General features: G+C 41.4%; 1 protein-coding gene across 2 annotated transcripts in view; it reads right to left on the bottom strand.

The window, feature by feature from the left end:
- hook2 (hook microtubule-tethering protein 2) overlaps positions 1 to 19,801 on the bottom strand; it is a 112,605-nt gene that overhangs the window by 56,880 nt on the left and 35,924 nt on the right. For both annotated transcript variants that reach the window (XM_073068953.1, XM_073068954.1), the window contains exons 9-10: positions 5,276 to 5,439; positions 3,984 to 4,124 (exon numbers count right to left, since the gene is read on the bottom strand). In XM_073068953.1, coding sequence (XP_072925054.1) covers positions 3,984 to 4,124; positions 5,276 to 5,439 — 305 coding nt within the window. The remainder of the gene's footprint in view (positions 1 to 3,983; positions 4,125 to 5,275; positions 5,440 to 19,801) is intronic.

The following is a 19,801-nucleotide window of genomic DNA, read 5'->3' as shown; positions in this document are numbered from 1 at the left end:
CTGGCAGGCAGAAGGCAGCCAGTGGGAATAAAGAGGCCTTTACTGGTTAGCTGCCAGTGACTAGTAGTGTTCCTCAGGGGTCAGTATTGGACCACTGCTTTTCACAATGTTTGTCAATGATTTGGATTATGGAATTGGTGGCTTTGTGGCTAAGTTTGCAGATGATATGAAGATAGGTGGAGGGGTAGGTACTGCTGAGAAGCAATACAATTGCAGCAGGACTCAGACAAATTGGAAGAATGGGCAAGAAAGTGGCAGATGGAATACAGTGTTAGGAAATGTATGGTAATGCATTTTGGTAATTGGAACAACAATGCAGACCATTATCTAAATTGGGAGAAGATGCAAACATCAGAGGTGCAGAGGAACTTAGGGGTCCTTGTGTAAGACTCTCAGAAGGTTAATTTACAGGCTGAGTTCGTGGTAAAGAAGGTAAATGCAATATTGACATTTATTTCAAGGGGAATAGAATATAAAAGCAAGCAGATAATGAGCCATTATAAGACTCTACTCAGGCCACACTTGGAATATTTCAGCAGTTTTGAGCCACATGTCTTAGAAAGGATGTGTTGTCATTGGAGAGTCCAGAGGAAGTTCATGAGGATGATTCCGAGAGGTTAACATATGAGGAGTGTTTGGCAGCTTTGGGCCTGTAATCACTGGAATTTAGAAGAATGTTGGGGGATCTCATTGAAACCTACTGAATGTTGAAAGGACTAGATTGGGTGTTTTATTGGAGGGATAGGAAGGTAGGCAGAGGGGGTGGTGTAGCTCTACTGGTAAAGAATGGCATCAAATCAGTAGAAAGAAGTGACATAGGATTGGAAGATGTTGAATTTTTGTGTGCTGAGCTAAGAAACTGTAAGGGCAAAAGGACTTTGATGGCAGTTATATACAGGCCTCCCAACAGTGGCTGGGAGGTGGGCCACAGGTTGCAATAGAAATAGAAAAAGGTGTGTCAAAAGGGCAATGTTATGGTAGTCATGGGAGATTTTAACATGCAGGTCGATTGGGAAAATCAGGTTGGTAATGGATCTCAAGAGAGTGAGCTTGTTGAATGCCTAAGAGATAGCTATATTGGATTGGGTGTTATATAATGCACCAGTGGCGATTAGGGAGCTTAAGGTAAAAGAACCCTTAGGAACCAGCTGGCAACGATGTCAGCAGAGCAGCAATGGCGCATGTTTCTGGGAAAAATGAGGAGGGTGCATGACATGTGTATTCCAAAAATAAAGAATCACTCCAATGGCAAAATAGTACAACCATGGCTAACAAGGGAAGTCAAAGCTATTGTAAAAGCAAAAGAAAGGGCATACAACAAAGCAAAAATCAGTGGGAAGACAGATGATTGGGAAGTTTTTAAAAACCTACAGAAAGCAACTAAAAAATCATTAGAAGGGAAAAGATGAAGTATGAAAGCAAGCTAGCAAATAATATCAAAGTGGATAGTAAAAGTTTTTTCAAGTATGTTAAAAATAAAAGAGAAATGAGAGTGGATATATGACCGCTAAAAAGTGAGGCAGGAGAAAGAATAATGGGGGACAAGGAGATGGCTGATGAACTAAATGAGTATTTTGTGTCAGACATCATTGTGGAAGACACCAACAGTATGCCTGATGTTGTAGTGTGTGAAAGGAAATTATAGACCAGTTAGCTTGACCTCAGTGGCTGGGAAGATGCTGGAGTTAATTGTTAAGGATGAGGTGATGGAGTATTTGGTGACACAGGACAAGATAGTACAAAGTCAGCATGGTTTCCTTCAGGGAAAATCCTGCCTGACAAACCTGTTGGAATTCTTTGAGGAGATTACAAGTAGGATAGATAAAGGGGATGCTGTATATGTTGTATATTTGGATTTTCAGAAGGCCTTTGACAATGTGCCATACATGAGGCTGCTTACCAAGTTAAGAGCCTATGGTATTACGGGAAAGTTATTAACGTGGTTAGAACATTGGGAGGAGGCAGCGAGTGGGAACAAAAGGATCGTTTTTGGGTTGGCTGCCAGTGACTCGTGGTGTTCTGCAGGAGTTGGTGTTGGGACTTCTTTTTATGTTGTATATAAAAAGATTAATATGATGGATTCCAGTAGATGGAGCTCGTCAGCCTGGGAAGGCAGTCCACCTAAGAGAGGGAAAACTCTGATTACAAACCTCCGCTGCCTTGTGGCCATACCCACTCATGGGAAAGCCTTCGGGAGTAAACCCTGAGGACAAATCTGGAGCTGGAGTCCCTAAGGCAGACTGATGTTGTCTTCAACCTCACTGGCAACTCCTGCGACGACACTGGTGCCAAGCTGTATCAGCCCTTGCCCTTCCCTTGGACAACATCGGTGGCGTGGAGAGGGGAGACTTGCTGCATGGGCAACAGCCGGTCTTCAATACAACCATGCCCAGGCCTGCATCCTGGAGAAGACTTCTCAGGCGCAGATCCATGGTCTCGTGAGACTAACCGATGCTATACAATATGATGGAATAGATGGCTTTGTTGCCAAGTTTGCAGATGATAGGAAGATTGGTGGAGGGGCAGGTAGTGTTGAGGAAATAGGTAGGATGCAGAAGGACTTGCGACAGATTCGGAGAATGGGCAAGAAAGTGGCAAATGAAATACAATGTTGGAAAATGCATAGTCAGGCACTTTGGTAGTAGATATAAATGTGTGGACTATTTTCTAAACGGGGAGAAAATCCGGGAATCTAAGATGCAGAGGGACTTAGGAGTCCTTGTGCAGAACACCCTAAAGGTTAACTTGCAGGTTGAGTCAGTGGTGAGGCAGGCAAATGCTCTGTAAGCACTCATTTCAAGAGGTCTAGAATACAAGAGCAAAGTGTGAACAGTTTTTGGCCCCTCATCTTAGAAAAGATGTGCTGGCATTGGAGAGGGTCCAGAGGAGGTTCACAAGGATGATTCCAGGAATGAAAGGGTTACCATACGAGGAACGTTTGATGGCTCTGGGTCTGTACCCGCTGGAATTCAGAAGGATGAGGGGTGATCTCATTGAAACCTTTTGAATGTTGAAAGGCCTAGACAGAGTAGATGTGGAAAGGATGTTTCCCATGATGGGAGAATCTAGGAGAAGAGGGCACAGTCTCAGGACAGAAAACAGAGATGCAGAGAAATTTCTTCAGCCAAAGGGTGGTGAATTTGTGGAATTTGTTGCCACATAAAGCTATGGAGGCTGGGTCGTTGAATGTATTTAAGGTAGAGATTGACAGGTTCTTGATTGGACATGGTATCAAAGGTTACAGGGAGAAGTTTGGGAACTGGGGTTAACAAGGAGATAGAAGAAAAGGATCAGCCCTGATTGAATGGCAGAGCAGACTTGATGGGCCAGATGGTCTAATTCTGCTCCTAAGTCTTATGGGTGGATGTGGAGAAGCTGTTTCCTATGGTGGGGGTATCCAGAACTAGAGGGCACAGCCTCAAAATTGAGGGCCGACCTTTTAGAACAGAAGGAGGATATTTTTTAGGCAGAGAGTAGTAAATCTGTGAAATGCTCTGCCACAGACTGCACTGGAGGCCAAGTCTGTCATATATTTAAGGCAGAAGTTGATCATTTCTAGATCGGTCAGGCATCAAAGGATACGGCAAGAAGGCAGGTGTATGGGGTTGAGTGGGATCCGGGATCAGCCATGATGGAACGGCAGAGCAGACTTGATGGGCTGAATAGCCTAATTCTGCTCCTATGTTTTATGGTCTTATCACAGATGGCTGTGGAGGCCAAGTCTTTGGGTGTATTTAAAGCAGAGATTGATAGGTGTTGTTTGATTAGTCAGGGCGTCAAAGGTTAAGTGGAGAAGGCAGGAGAATGCGTTTGAGAGGGATGATAAATATGTCATGATGTAATGGCAGAGCAGACTTGATGGGCCGAATTCTGCTCCTACATGTTATGGTCTAGATGTTGCCTGATCTGCTGAGTTCCTCTAGTATTTTGTGTGTGTTGCTCTAGATTTCCAACATATGCCAGCTTGGAACTTCTGATCTTACCGTAATACGTCCATTTCATCTTTGAGAGACTGGGATTCCTCAGCCAGGCTAGTGAGCTCATCGTTCCTGTGCTGTAATTCCAGCACTTCCTTTTCCATCTCCTCACACCGGATACGGAAGTCATCTTTCATGGCTTCCAACCTGGACAAAACAGGAAGGACCTTGAGGACAGTGCATCAGAGTGAAGTACGTCACTGAATCGCTACATTTGACAAATTATCTGTATTGAGTTAACGAAGAATGAAAGAGAAAGGGAGAAGTTACAGATTTATAGGGAGAGGTTGGCCAGACTAGCTCTTTATATTCTGGAACATAAGAGAATGAGAGGCAACTTTATAAAAGTATTCAAAAATAATGAGAGGCTGAGATAAAATGGCTAGTAGCAATCTTTTCCCCAAGGTCGGGGAGTCTAAAACTAAGAGCAAATAGGTTTAAGAGAGGGGAAAGATTTAAAAGGACCCAAGGGGCAACTTTCTCTAGGCAGAGAGTGAGGAGTATTTGGAATGAGCTGCGAGAGAGAGTGGTTGACACAGTACAATGATATCATTTCAGAGGCACTTAGATATGGAGCATGGGGCTTGGAAGAATGGGAGCTGAACACAGGAAATTGGGACTAGCTGGGTGGGCAGCATGGTTGGCATGTACTGGTTGTGCCGGAGTGCCTGCATTCATGCCATTTTCTGTATGACCAGCAGAGAAGGTTGGCACATCTAAGCTTAAATTCTAACTATTCAGGCAAACTTCTCTAAGAATACCTTGGAGGTAGGTAGTTACTCTAAGTCTCTAGGAGAATACACTCAACATCATATATTCAAATGCTGTGCCAGCACAGAAACAAGCAATTTATATTTTAGTTATTCAGAGATAGAGCACAGTAACAGGCCCTTTCGGCCTAACAAGACTGTCTTTGAGATGTAGGAGGAAACTAGAGCACCCAGAGGAAACCAGAGCACCCAGAGAAAACCCAAGCAGTCATGGGGAGAACACACAAACTTCTTAGAGACAGTGATGGGAATTGAACCTGGGTCGCTGGTTCTGTAATTGCTGTGCTACTGTGCTACCTTACATTATTTATTTGAATGTGTGTAACTGAGGATAAATTGCTCATCTTTGGAGTAATCAGCTTTACGTGAAAGGTTTTAAAATGAAACTTGTACATCAGATAGATAACCTTGCATTAGATTAACTATCTGATCCAAGATAACTCTCTAGAGCTGCATCAGGGAAGCAGTTTATCTAAATAAACAAAGCCATCGAACATGTGTGGTGGAGGAGGAGGAGGAAGAAGATACCTGTAATTCTCCTCCTGTAGTGCCTCCAGCTGGCTCTGCATTAGCAGCAGCTTCTTGTTGGTGACATTGGTCGAGTCCTCCAGAGAGTCCGCCCGGCTCATCCGCTCACGCAGAACATTGTTCTCTGCTAGTAAACTGTTCTTTTCCTCTAGCAGAGTTGCAACCTAAAGGAGAGAAGCTGCAAATGTCAAAGCACCATATGGAATGAGGAAAATCCTCTGGTAATGAATATGAACTTCAAAAGTGGGCAAATTCCTCTGTGAAGGAACATGGTGTCTGCTACATAGGGAAGCAGTGCACAACTTTCAAATTCAGACTGAAGCCAAATGAAGAATCCTGAAGATCTGAAGCAAACACTCAAGGTATCTCTTCAATATCTGTATCCATTTACAGATTACGGTGTCTAAATTAGTTACAGTGGCATACAAAAGTTTGGGCACCGCTGGTCAAAATTTCTGTTACTGTGAATAGCTAAGTGAGTAAAAGATCACCTGATTTCCAAAAGGCATAAAGTTAAAGATGTCACATTTCTTTAATATTTTAAGCAAGATCACTTTTTTATTTCCATCTTTTACAGTTTCAAAATAACAAAAAAGAAAAAGGGCCTGAAGCAAAGGTTTGGGCACCCTGCATGGTCAGTACTTAGTAACACCCCCTTTGACAAGTATCACAGCTTGTAAACGCTTTCTGTAGCCAGCTAAAAGTCTTTCAATTCTTGTTTGGAGGATTTTTGGCAATTCTTCCTTGCAAAAGGCTTCTAGTTCTGTGAGATTCTTGAGCCGTCTTGCATGCACTGCTCTTTTGAGGTCTATCCACAGATTTTCGATGATGTTTAGGTCAGAGGACTGTGAGGACCATGGCAAAACCTTCAGCTTGCACCTCTTGAGGTAGTCCATTGTGGTTTTTGAGGTGTGTTTAGGATCATTATCCTGTTGTAGAAACCATCCTCTTTTCATCATCAGCTTTTTTACAGACGGTGTGATGTTTGCTTCCAGAACTTGCTGGTATTTAATTGAATTCATTCTTCCCTCTACCAGTGAAATGTTCCCCATACCACTGGCTGCAACACAAGCACAAAGCATGATCGATCCACCCCCATGCTTAACAGTTGGAGAGGTGTTCTTTTCATGAAATTCTGCACCCTTTTTGCTCCAAACATACCTTTGCTCATTGCGGTCAAAAAGTTCAAAGGAATATCTAAACAAGCCTGATGCATTTTGGAAACAAGTCCTGTTGACTGATGAAGTTAACATAAAACTTTTTGGCTCTGGAACTTTTTTCCAGAACAGCTTTTTCCTTCCACCATCAGATTTCTGGTTGGTCAATGTAACCATGAAGTAAGAGAGAGAGTGTGTGTGTGTGTGCGTGCGTGTGTATGTGTGTGTGTGTATATATATATATACACACACACACACACACACACATATATATAGCTGGTTCTGATAGTTGTGACTTTTAAACTTTAATAAGGCTGCATATTATCTTAACAAGCTACAAATAATTCCTTCCAGGATAGTGCTCAGATCTCTCAATACAAGCTTCTAATTTAATTCAACTCAGACCCTCCTTGCCAACCTTCTGGATGCTTTCTGCTGTGGGGGACGGGAGAACTGGCATATTAACTCTCTGCAGCAGCTGTTTTGACCCTCTTTGTACTGAGGATTTCCCTTCTCAACTTTCCCCTCAATACCCAGAACTCTGCTCATAAATTATTCACATTACAACACACTCCCTCAGTCACTGGTTTAGGAACCAATACCCAGATTATTGCTGTACTACGATGAAAGGACTAGATTCAATGTTCACAAAACTGGAACCTGTCTGAAATGGGAGATTTAGATAATTCAGCACCTTGAGCTAACTCAATGATTCAGTAAGATGGTTAATGCACTACCTTCTTGAACACTGGTGGCTGCCTTCAAATCCCCGAGTAGGCAAAAATTTATGCACAAGAAACACTGAATCATCTAAGTCAAGAAATACAAAGATTCATAATCTTTGAGGCAAGAGCTTTTCAGCTTATCCCAAAAAGTGGACATCTCATTCTGAGATAAACAAAATATACAACTGAGGTTCATAGTCTTCTAGTGACCCAAGCACAAGAGTTTGTTTTGAACAGATTAGACTCTGTATTTTCTGCAACAAAACATTCCCTGATTTTTATTTTTCACTTTCCAGTTCTGCTGAAGGGTCTCAAACCTAAGAAGTTTTCCTGTTTCCCTACAGAAGCACTTGTGCTGCTGAGTGCATCGAGCATTTTCTGTTATTTCAGACTCTGTGATAAGACATAGTAGCAAATTTAGGCCATTCAACTCTTTTGTGTCTGTTCCACCATTCAATCATGGTTGATTTATTTTCCCTGTCAATCCCATTCTCCTGCCTTCCCTCATAACCTTTGACACCCTTACTAATCAAAAACCAATCAACCTCTGCTTTAAATATTCCCATGACTTGGCCTCCACAGCCACCTGTGGCAATAAATTACACAGATTCACCACCACCTTCTGGCTAAAGATATTCCTCTTCATCAAGAAGGGACGTTACTCTATGCTGATGCTGTGCCCTCTGGTCCTGGACTCCCCCACCATAGGAAGTAGCCTCTTAATCTACTCTATCTAGGCCATTTAATATTTGGTATGTTTTAGTAAGAATACTCTCATTCTTCTAAACTCCAGTGAGTTTTGACCCAAAGCCATCAAGCGCTCCTCATACATTAACTGTTTTATTTGCATGTTCACCAACAAAGCTCCTTTAGGAGATGTCTGAAATCCATGAGCATCCATGGAATGCAACCCCAGCAAGAGTCGGGCGCAGGAAGTAAATTAAGTTGGCCCAATATTAACAAATGGATTTGAGTAGCAACCTAGACCAGATACAAGTCTTCCACACAGGCTCTGGCTGGAGCAATTTTCCTCTTGCCTGTGGGCCTGTGACATCCTTCGTTTCTATGTACATCAATATTACAAAGAGACATCACAGCAAATTGAATCCACATTATAGAACCTGCAGAACCTAATAACCTGTAGTCATTGCAAAAGAAACACTATTACTAAAGCCATGCCAACAGCTGCAGTGACATTGTTAATGACATGTGCACATGCAGAATTTTAATTCCTAGTAGGTTAATACATTGTATACACACATATACATGTAAAGTGCCATTGTTAATGTTCATTTTAATTTTGTTAAAACTTATTTTTAGAAAATTATTTTAAAAACTTACCTTTAACCTGGATCTCAGATTTTTTTGCGATTTAGTCGTTAGCCTTTATGAAGCAAATGTATTGGACAAATTACTGTTGTGAATCATTAACTATATTTACATGGAAATGATGTATGCATGATACAAGTGTGTACTATTTAAACAATTCTCTCAAAGGATGTATTATCTAGTGCATACCTGGACAATAATGAAACCACCCATAACACACCTTAGCAAGCAGATGATAGTGTCAGAGTTACACAGCACAGAAACAGGATCTTTGACCCAACCAGTCTATGTTAATCAAGATTCCTATCTAAGCTCATCCCATTTTAGTGTTCTTGATCCATATCCCTCTAAACTTTTCCTATCCATGTACCCGTTCAAAGATCTTTTAGATTGTTATTATAACTGCCTCAACCACTACCTCTAGTAGCTTTGTACTTATACTCATTCCCCTCTGTGTGGAAAAATTGACTCACAGGTCCCCAATCTTTCCTCTTTCATCTTAAACCTATGCCCCTTAGTTCTTGATTCTCCGATACTGGGAAGAAGACTGTGTACATTCACCCTCTCATGATACACCTCTAATAGTCCCCTTCAGTTTCCTATGCTCTAAGATCTAGCTTGCTTCATGGTAAATACAAACAAGCAATATTCATTTAAGAACTTGCTATCTCCTGATATTGATAACCACATTGATCCTTAGAAGTATGCATTCTCTCTCTCTCTCTCTCTTGTATCTTTTGCTTGCAATACACTTAAAAGATGTCTTCAGATTTTTCTTTATTTTATCTGGCTTGCCCTTTTTATACTTAAATATATAGCAGCTTAAATTGTCATTTGGTATCCCTGTCCAAGCCCTGTCATTTGGGATGAGCACACATTCACAGAATGAAATCGCATCACTAAAACCATCAAACTTTCACAAGGGTTGAATCTGGACCATCTATCAGTTAGTTTATTCCACAAAGCAAAGTGATGCATCATACCAGTACTTCTACAGAACAGACCACAGAATCCCTTGCTGCCAGAGGCACTTTACACCACACCATCAAGGGCAAGTCAGCAACTGAAAGGGATTAATCCACCAACTGAAGTATCCTCTCTGTGCTTAGCCATGCATGTTTTTAAAAGTACCGTAAATTGAAAAATACATTCTGGCTTTTAGGGGTTTAATTTGTTTGATTTCTGCAGCAACAGATTTATTGATCAATCTTTCCCGATTTTTATGATCAGTTAATTATGCTATGCCATGCTCTTTAAAAGTAACTAGTTGTGACAGATTCCCTCCACGTATATGTAAGAGGTTGCCCACAGAGTAAAGCTACAAATACATGCAGGGCTACAGGCAAATAAACCCAAATTAATTAACATCAACTATTCTGGCTTCTTCCTCCTTCCTTTTCAATCCTGAAGGGTCTCAACCCAAAATGTTGACTGATGCATTCCTATTGTTCTCTATTCCTCTCCATAGATGCTGCCTGACCTGCTGAGTTCCTCCAGCATTTAAATGTAGATAAATGTTTGAAAGACGATGGAGAACAGGCACTGAAGAGGAGTTGAAACCTGGGGCAGGTTGTATTGATTGGTGAGGGCAGGTTTGAGAGCCAGGTGGTATACTTCCTATTTTTTCGTGTCTTTGTGGATACAAACTCACATTTCAAACTAAAGGGGTGAAATTTAGGAGGAGGTGCTAGATCAAAGAGCAGACACAAATTTACAGAGAAAGCTACTAACATAGAAATGATAACCAGACATCAACAGAAAGGGATATAGGTTATAAATGTAAGGCTAAACCAGGAAATTAAAATAGATGAACTGCGAATGCAATTTGAAACATTACCCAATTAGCTATTAGAGACACAATTGAAGGATAAAATTGAAAAGAACCAAAAGAATGAAAGATGTTTGATATAAAAAGGTAGAGCAGTGGCTATTTTAATAAATAGGTATCTTAGTGCAATTGGCAGATATGACCTAATTTCAGGAAACTAAGTAAAAGATACATTAGAATCAGAATCAGAATCAGGTATATTTATCACTGGCATGTGACGTGAAATTTGTTAACTTAGCAGCCGCAGTTCAATGCAATACATAATACAGAAGAAAAAAATAAATAAGTAAATCAATTCTAGTATACGTATATTGAATAGATTAAAAAATCGTGCAAAAACAGAAATACTGTTTATTTAAAATAAGTAATGTAATGTCCAAGGGTTCAATGTCCATTTATGAACTGGATGGCAGCAAAGCTGTTCTGGAATTGCTGAGTATGTGCCTTCAGGCTTCTGTACCTCCTACCTGATGGTAACACTGAGGAAAGGGCATGCCCTGGGTGCTGGAGGTCCTTAATAATGGACACTGCCTTTCAGAGAGACCACTCCCTGAAGATGTCCTGGGTACTTTGTAGGCTAGTACCCAAGATTGAGCTGACTAGATTTACAACCCTCTGCAGCTTCTTTTGGTCCTGTGCAGTAGCCCCTCCATACCAGACAGTGATGCAGCCTGTCAGAATGCTCTCCACTGTACATCTACTGAAGTTTTTGAGTTTATTTGTTGATAAGCAAATCTCTTCAAACTCCTAATGAAGTATAGTCACTGTCTTGCCTTCTTTATAACTGCATCAATATATTGGGACCAGGTTAGATCCTCAGAGATCTTGTTACTCTCTCCATCTGATCCCTCTATGAGGATTGGTATGTGTTTCTTCATATTACCTTCCTGAAGTCCACAATCAGCTCTTTTGTCTTACTGATGTTGAGTGCCAGGTTGTTGCTGCGGCACCACTCCAATAGTTGGTATATTTCACTCCAGTACGCCCTCTTGCCACCACCTGAGATTCTACCAATATTGGTTGTATCGTCAACAAATTTATAGATGGTATTTGAGCTATGCCTAGCCACACAGTCATGTGTATATAGACAGTAGAGTAGTGGGCTAAGCATACACCCCTGAAGTGCACCAGTGTTGATCATTAGCGAGGAGGGAATGTTATCACCAATCCGCACAGATTGTGGTCTTCTGGTTAGGAAGTCGAGGATCCATTTGCAGAAGGAGGTACAGAGGCCCAGGTTCTGCAACTACTCAATCAGGATTGTGGGAATGATGGTATTAAATGCTGAGATATAGTCAATGAACAGCATCCTGACGTAGGTGTTTGTGTTGTCCGGGTGGTCTGAAGCCGTGTGGAGAGCGATTGAGATCGTGTCTGCCATTGACCTATTGTGGCGATAGGCAAATTGCAGTTTGTCCAGGTCCTTGCTGAGGCAGCATGAGTTCAGCTTAGTCATGCGCAACCTCTCAAAGTATTTCATCACTGTCGATGTGAGTGCTACCGGGTGATAGTCATTAAGGCAATTCACATTATTCTTCTTCGGCACTGGTATAATTGTTACCTTTTTGAAGCAAGTGGGAACTTCTGCCCACAGCAGTGAGGTGTTGAAAATATCTTTGAACATTCCCGCTAGTTGGTTGATAAGGCTTTCAGAGCCTTACCAGGTACTCCATCTGGACCTTCCACCTTGCAAGGGCTCACACTCTTTAAAGACAGCCTAACATCAGCCTCTGAGACAGAGATCACAGGGTTATCAGGTACAGCAGGGATCTTCACAGCTGAAGTTGTATTCTCCCTTTCAAAGCGTGTATAGAAGGCATTGAGTTCATCTGGTAGTGAAGCATCAGTACCATTCATGTTATTGAGTTTCGCTCTGTAGAAAGTAATGACTTGCAGACCCTGCCAGAGTTGCCGTGCATCCAATGTCACCTCCAACCACGCTCAAAATAGTCTCTTTGCCCTTGAAATAGCCCTCCACAAATCATGCCTGGTTTTCTGGCTCAGGCCTGGGTTGCCAGACTTGAATGCCACAGATCTAGCATTCAGCAGACCTCCTTGTTCATCCATGGCTTTTAGTTTGGGAATGTACAGTAAATCTTTGTAGGCACACACTCATCCACACAGGTTTTAATGAAGTTGTTAACAACTGCAACATTCTCATCTAAGTTCGAAGATAAATCCCTGAATACAGTCCAGTTCACCGATTCAAAGCAGTCCTGTAAGCACTCATGTGCTTCCCTTGTCCTCACTACTGGTGCTGCAGTCTTCAGTCTCTGCCTATACTCAGGGGTAGAAGTACAGCCAGGTGATCAGACTTCTCCAAGTGACGGAGTGGAATAGCATGGTAGGCATTCTGGATAGTGGTATAGCAATAGTCCAGTTTCCTCTAGCATTGCAAGTGATCTGTTGCTTAGTGATTTTTTTTAGACTGGCCTAGTTGAAATCTCCCAAAACAATGGTGAAGGCATTAGGATGCATGTTGATCCCATTGCTCAGATCATCTAAAATCTGATTGATATTGGCCTGAGGTGGAATGTATACTGCTACCAAAATGACCCCGAAATCTCCCGTGGCAGGTAAAAAGAACGGCACTTAATTGCTAGATATTCCAGGTCTGGTGAGCAGAATTGGGACAGCACTGATATATTTGTGCACCAAGAAGAGTTGATCATGAGGCATACTCCACCACCTCTGCTTTTGAGAGACTCTATAGATCTATCCCGATGGTGTATAGTAAACCCGTTGATCTGAATTGCTGCATCCGGTATGGAAGGGGTTAACCAGGATTCCGTGAAACAAAGGACATATGTGGTCCTAATGTCCCTCTGATTCAACACTCTAACTGTGAGATCATCAATTTTATTTAACAGAGACTGCACATTTGCCAGCAAGATAGTCGTACAGGGAGTTTAAAGCCCTGTTTCCTTAACGCACTTATAACCCTGCTCTGCACCCACGCTCCTCTGTGGTATCCTATGTGGGTGCTTCCCATCACAATCAGGACATTTAATAGACTCTTAGATAAGCACCTGGATGAAAGAAAAATGGAGGGCTACGTGGGAGGAAAGGGTTAGATTGATCTTGGAAAGTTTCGTACAACATTTTAGACAAAGGGCCTGCACTACGCTATGTTCTAAGTTCTAGATACAGATTGAATGAAGATGAGAAATCTGAGAGTTGTATGCAAGTCCCATAAAGAACCAACATGGCAGAACAGTGTTTCGAGGAAGATGTATGGGAGCAAGTAAAAAAAAGTAATCATGAGGCATTTTAATCAATGTATAAATGTGAACATCAGATTTACAAAGATAGGCTGGAATTAGAACAGAGTGATCTGAGAACAGTTTACTCTAGTCATGATACAGGTTATACCCTTATCTGAAACTTCATCAAAAAGTCTATAAAATCCAAATTTTCTTGCATGCTGACATGACATCACAAATGGAAAATTATATATGGCACTGGGAAGGATCCCAGGTGACATGTAGGTCTCTACAAACCACAGACAGTTCTAAGAAGTGACCTCACATATGGAATGAGCAGAAATTAATGAAAAATAGAAAAACAGCATTAAGTGAAAAATGAAGACCTTGATCGTGTATTGAAAGAGTGGATTTGTCAGTGTTAGAGTGAACATATGCCTTTTAATGGCATGCTGATCATGAAACAATCAAAGATCTATTATGATGAACTAAAAATTGAAGGTAATTCAGCAGGCTGGTTGCAGAAAATCAAGAAAACGTACAGCATTATATTTTTAAAGATTTGTAGTGATAAAGTCAAATCACTTTTATTGTCATTTCGACCACAACTGCTGGTACAGTACATAGTAAAAACGAGACAATGTTTTTCAGGACCATGGTGTTATATGACACAGTACAAAAACTAGACTGAACTACGTAAAAAACAACACAGAGAAAACTACACTAGACTACAGACCTACCCAGGACTGCGTAAAGTGCACAGAACAGTTCAGGCATTGCAATAAATAATAAACAGGACAATAGGGCAAAGTGTCAGTCCAGGCTCTGTGTATTGAGGAGTCTGACAGCTTGGGGGAAGAAACTGTTATATAATCTGGTCGTGAGAGCCTGAATGCTTCGGAGCCTTTTCCCAGACGGCAGGAGGGAGAAGAGATTGTATGAGGGGTGCATGGGATCCTTCATAATGCTGTTTCCTTTGCGGATGCAGCGTGTAGTGTAAATGTCCATGATGGCGGGAAGAGAGACCCCAATAATCTTCTCAGCTGACCTCACTATCCACTGCAGGGTCTTGCGATCCGAGATAGTGCAATTTCCGAACCAGGCAGTGATGCAGCTGCTCAAGATGCTCTCAATACAACCCCTGTAGAATGTGATGAGGATGGGGGGTGGGAGATGGACTTTCCTCAGCCTTCCCAGAAAGTAGAGACGCTGCTGGGCTTTCTTTGCTATGGAGCTGGTGTTGAGGGACCAGGTGAGATTCTCCGTCAGGTGAACAGCAAGAAATTTGGTGCTCTTAACGATCTCTACCAAAGAGCTGTCAATGTTCAGCGGGGAGTGGTTGCTCTGGGCCCTCCTGAAGTCAACAACCATCTCTTTTGTTTTGTTCACATTCAGAGACAGGTTGTTGGCTCTGATGATCATGAAGCAGAAGAGAAGTTAATGGGAATGTGCCAAGATAATCGCTGATGAAAATCTAACACTCTGAATGGCTCATCAGTACATATGTATGATGAACAAGTGTAAGACAGACAACTTATCAGTAGCACATAAATTCAATTAGAAATGATGGCAGTCCCAAGGTATCTTACTGTATATTCTGAAATCAAAAAAAAAAGATCTGAAATCTGAAGCATTTCCAGCCCCAAGCATTTCAGATTAAGGGGTACTCAACCTGTATTGTGCAACACAAGGCATCCCTAGGGCTGAAACTAGCATTTTTAACTTCAATAAGGCCAAGTGTAAAGGCATGAAAGACAAGTTAGCTGAAGTGAAGCAGTAAAATTAAGTGATCAGTTAATCAAGATGCTGCTGGATACAGGATGGAGCTCTCAGATAGAAAGAAAAATCGCTCAAAGAGGGCTTGCCATCAATATTAACTAAAAAAATGTATCATATGAAAAGAGCATATAATTGCACAACACACAAAATACTGGAGGAACTCAGCAAGTTAGTAAGCATCCCTGTTGAGCTCCTCCAAGAATTTGTGTGTGTTGCTCTGGATGTCCAGCATCTGCAGAATCTCATGTGTTTATACTTGCACAAAGAAGGCAGGCAAATCAGAAGACTGGACACAGAAAAGAATGACTATAACTAATAAAAAAGGAAAATGGTATACTGGAAAAAGCATAAATGATCAAGAAAATCCCAGAGATACTACTTAACAAATTAAGTATTGGCCTTGTTAACAGCAAGTCTAGGAAAGTAATAATTGAAAGGGAGATGACAGTTGAATTAAGCAGGTAATTATTTCATCAGTCTTCTGATAAAAAGACAGGTAATGTCCTTAAAGCTGTAAACTGGAAATCAGAATGTGGCACTGAACAGACTGTAGGAGTTGTGGAAGTAAGGATTTCCACTTATTGATGGACTGCATTGCAACATCTTACAGAAAATGGTTAGTGACATAATTAATGCATTAGCTTTAATTTCTCAAAACTTCCTTGTTTTGGAAGGCTGCATTTAACTGGAAAATAGTGAATGCAACTCCTTTATTCAGAAATGGAGAAACTGCAGGCATGTGAGTTGAACACCTGTCACAGGGAAAATGTTAGCTATTATTAAAGTTGTTAGAGCAAGTCACTTAAGTAATCAGCAAAATCAGTGCAGTTTTGTGAAAGGAACCATGATTTGTGGGAGTCCTTTGAAGTAATGGGCTATGTGTAAAGGCAACAGCATTCAAATTTCCAGTAGCACTTGATAAGAATGCTAAAAGAGCACCTATAAATGGGTATTTTCCTGGCTGGCAAGGTGCAGTGAGTGCTGTGCCACAGGATCAGTCCTAGAGTCTCAGTTCTTTGTAATCTTTGAAATGAGGCATCAAAGGTATTGTTGTTAAGTTTGCCTATGATGCGGAGAGGACACAAGTGCTATAAAAGGGACAGGAACAGGCTTAAGTGAGTGGGAAGAAACTAACACTAAACTTGGGAAGGATGTGAATATGTTCATTTGCAGGAAAACATTAAAAGAAACACAATCTGAATTGCAAGAGACTGTAGAACTGCAAGGTGTAGAGGGATCTGATACCATTAGTGTGTGGCTCAGCTTTAACACAACGCTGATAACTGGGCTGGGGTGGTGATGCTCTATCCACCCACAGGGCTTCTTACCCACACTATTACCATGCACATTATAAATACTTTACAAACCAACGTAAAGCTATAATTACTAAAAGTATCACAAATTATTAAAATATCAGGTTTGAGTTTACTGCGCATTCTCCAATGAATTAACTGTTTAATTGAAAAACAATTTTAGTTGACTTGAAAAGATTTACAAGTGCAAAAACATGAAAACAATGGGCAAATGAAACACTACATGCTGTGTTGGACCCTTGTCATCCCAAGAAAAGATAGCATGAGTTATGTAAAAAGTACAAAATCGCTATTAGAATTTATATCTCATTTCCAAAAATGATATTGTTAATGAGTTCTATTTTTTAATCAGAAAATTAATATCCAGAGGATTATTTTCCCTCTACTTTGAACATGGAGAACAGTTTAAAACAAAAAAAAATCCTAGTCCAGAAACTGAAAAATAAGAATAATCTCTTCAGTATCACAGTGGAGGTTATGACAAAGGAATTGTTTCTGTGAGCTGACCATCTTAGTTAGAAATATATGGGCCGGTGAACTCAAATCAAACTGTGTACGCTCCAGGACAAACCACTTTTGTAAAGTACTCATCTGAAAAAATTGCCTTTTTGTCAAACATACACTGCATATTGCATTAAGATTACAATATACTGTGAGAATAGGTTGAGTGAACTCAGCCTTTTGGCCTTGGAGTGAGGATGAGAGGTGACCTGATAGAGGTGTTTAAGATGATGGGAGGCATTGATCGTGTGGATAGTCAGAGGCTTCTTCCCATGGTTGAAATGGTTGCCACAAGAGGACAGAGGTTTAAGGTGCTGGGGTGCAGGTACAGAGGAGATGTCAGATGTAAGTTTTTACTCAGAGAGTGGTGAGTGCATGGAATGGGCTGCCGGCAACAGTGGTGGAGGCAAATATGATAGGGTCTTTTAAGAGGCTTTTAGATAGGTACATGGAGCTGAGTAAAATAGAGGGCTATAGGTAAGCCTAGTAATTTCTAAGGTAGGGACATGTTTGGCACAACTTTGTGGGCCGAAGGACCTGTATTGTGCTGCAAGTTTTCTATGTTAACACATTGCCAGGATGGCAGATTGTGACAAGGAAAAAATAACCAGACTAGCCTAGCTCTTGAGGTCAGATAAATAACAATTGACTTCACTGACTTCGCAGATTAGGAATTGATACTTCCTCTAGTTCAGCATACAGAGTAGGATTCACAACCGAGGGTCTGAAATTTTGCACTGAGATAAAAAGAAACTTCTTCCAAAGATGGTCAGTTACTAGACGTCACCTCAGGGGACAGTGGAGGCTCAGTCACCAAGAATATTCAAGACAGACAGTAATTCATTGCAATATGTAATATAGAAGAAAAAATACAATAATAAAGTAAATCAATTTCAGTACATGCATATCGAATAGATTAAAAATCGTGCAAAAAACAGAAATAAGAAATATTAAAAAGTGAAGTAGTCCATTTAGGAATTGGATGGTAGAGGGGAAGAAGCTGTTCCTGAATCGCTGAGTGTGTGCCTTGAGGCTTCTGTACCTCCTACCTGATGGTAACAGTAAGAAAAGAGCATGCCCTGGGTGCTGGAGGTCCTTAATATTGGATGCTGCCTTTCTGAGACACCGCTCCTTGAAGATGTCTTGGAGGCTAGTACCCGAGATGGATCTGACTAAATTTACAACCCTCTATAGAATATAGAATATTACAGCACAGTATAGGCCCTTTGGCCCACAAAGTTATGCCGACCCTTAAACCTTGCCTCCCATATAACCCCTCACCTTAAATTCCTGCATATACCTGTCTAGTACTCTTTTAAATTTCACTAGTATATCTGCTTCCACCACTGACTCAGGCAGTGCATTCCACGCACCAACCACTCTCTGAGTAAAAAACCTTCCTCTAATATTCCCCTTGAACTTCCCACCCCTCATCTTAAAGCCATGTCCTCTAGTACTGAGCAGTGGTGCCCTGGGGAAGAGGTGCTGGCTGTCCACTCTATCTATTCCTCTTAATATCTTGTATACCTCTATCATGTTTCCTTTCATCCTCCTTCTCTCCAGAGAGTAAAGCCCCAGCTCCCTTAATCTCTGATCATAATGCATACTCTCTAAACCAGGCGGCATCCTGGTAAATCTCCTCTGTACCCTTTCCAATGCTTCCACATCCTTCCTATAGTGAGGCGACCAGAAATGGACAGAGTACTCCAAGTGTGGCCTAACCAGAGTTTTAGAGAGCTGCATCATTACCTCGCAACTCTTAAACTCTATCCCTTGACTTATGAAAGCTAACACCCCATAAGCTTTCTTAACTGCCTTATCTACCTGTGAGGCAACTTTCAGGGATCTGTAGACATGTACCCCCAGTTCCCTCTGCTCCTCCACACCAGCAAGTATCCTGCCATTTACTTTGTACTCTGCCTTGGAGTTTGTCCTTCCAAAGTGTACCACCTTACACTTCTCCGGGTTGAACTCCATTTGCCACTTCTCAGCCCACTTCTACATCCTATCAATGTTTCTCTGCAATCTTTGACAATCCTCTACACTAACCACAACACCACCGACCTTTGTGTTGTCTGCAAACTTGCCAACCCACCCTTCTACCCCCATATCCAGCCTGTTAATAAAAATCACAAAAAGTAGAGGTCCCAGAACCGATCCTTTGAAGCTTCTTTCGGTCCTGTGCAATAGCAGTACCAGACAGTGATGCAGCCTGTCTGAATGCTCTCCACAGTACATCTATAGAAATTTTTGAATGTATTTGTTAACATACCAAATCTCTTCAAACTCCTAATGAAGTATAGGCACTGTCTTGCCTTCTTTATAACTGCACCGATATGTTGGGACCAGGTTAGATCCTCAGAGATCTTGACACCCAGGTAGAAACCATCTCTACCACGAAGCATGGTGGTGGCAGCATCATGCTGTAGGGATGCTTCGCTGCAGCAGGCTCTGGAAGGCTTGTGAAGGCAGAGTGCAAAATAAATGCAGTAATATACAGGGAAATCTTGGAGGAAAACCCGGTGAGGTCTCCAAGATAACAGTGACTTGGGAGGTTTTTTTTCCGGCAAGGCAATGGCCCCAAACGAAAGCCAAAGCTACAAAGGAATGGCTTAAAAGCAACAAAGTTAATGTCCTGGAGTAGCCAAGTCCAGGACCTCAAGTCCAGACCTCAATTCAGTTCAGAATTTT

This window comes from Hemitrygon akajei, chromosome 16 (genome assembly GCF_048418815.1).
Source record: "Hemitrygon akajei chromosome 16, sHemAka1.3, whole genome shotgun sequence".
NCBI lineage: Eukaryota > Metazoa > Chordata > Chondrichthyes > Myliobatiformes > Dasyatidae > Hemitrygon > Hemitrygon akajei.
This window is presented reverse-complemented; position numbering and strand designations above follow the sequence as displayed.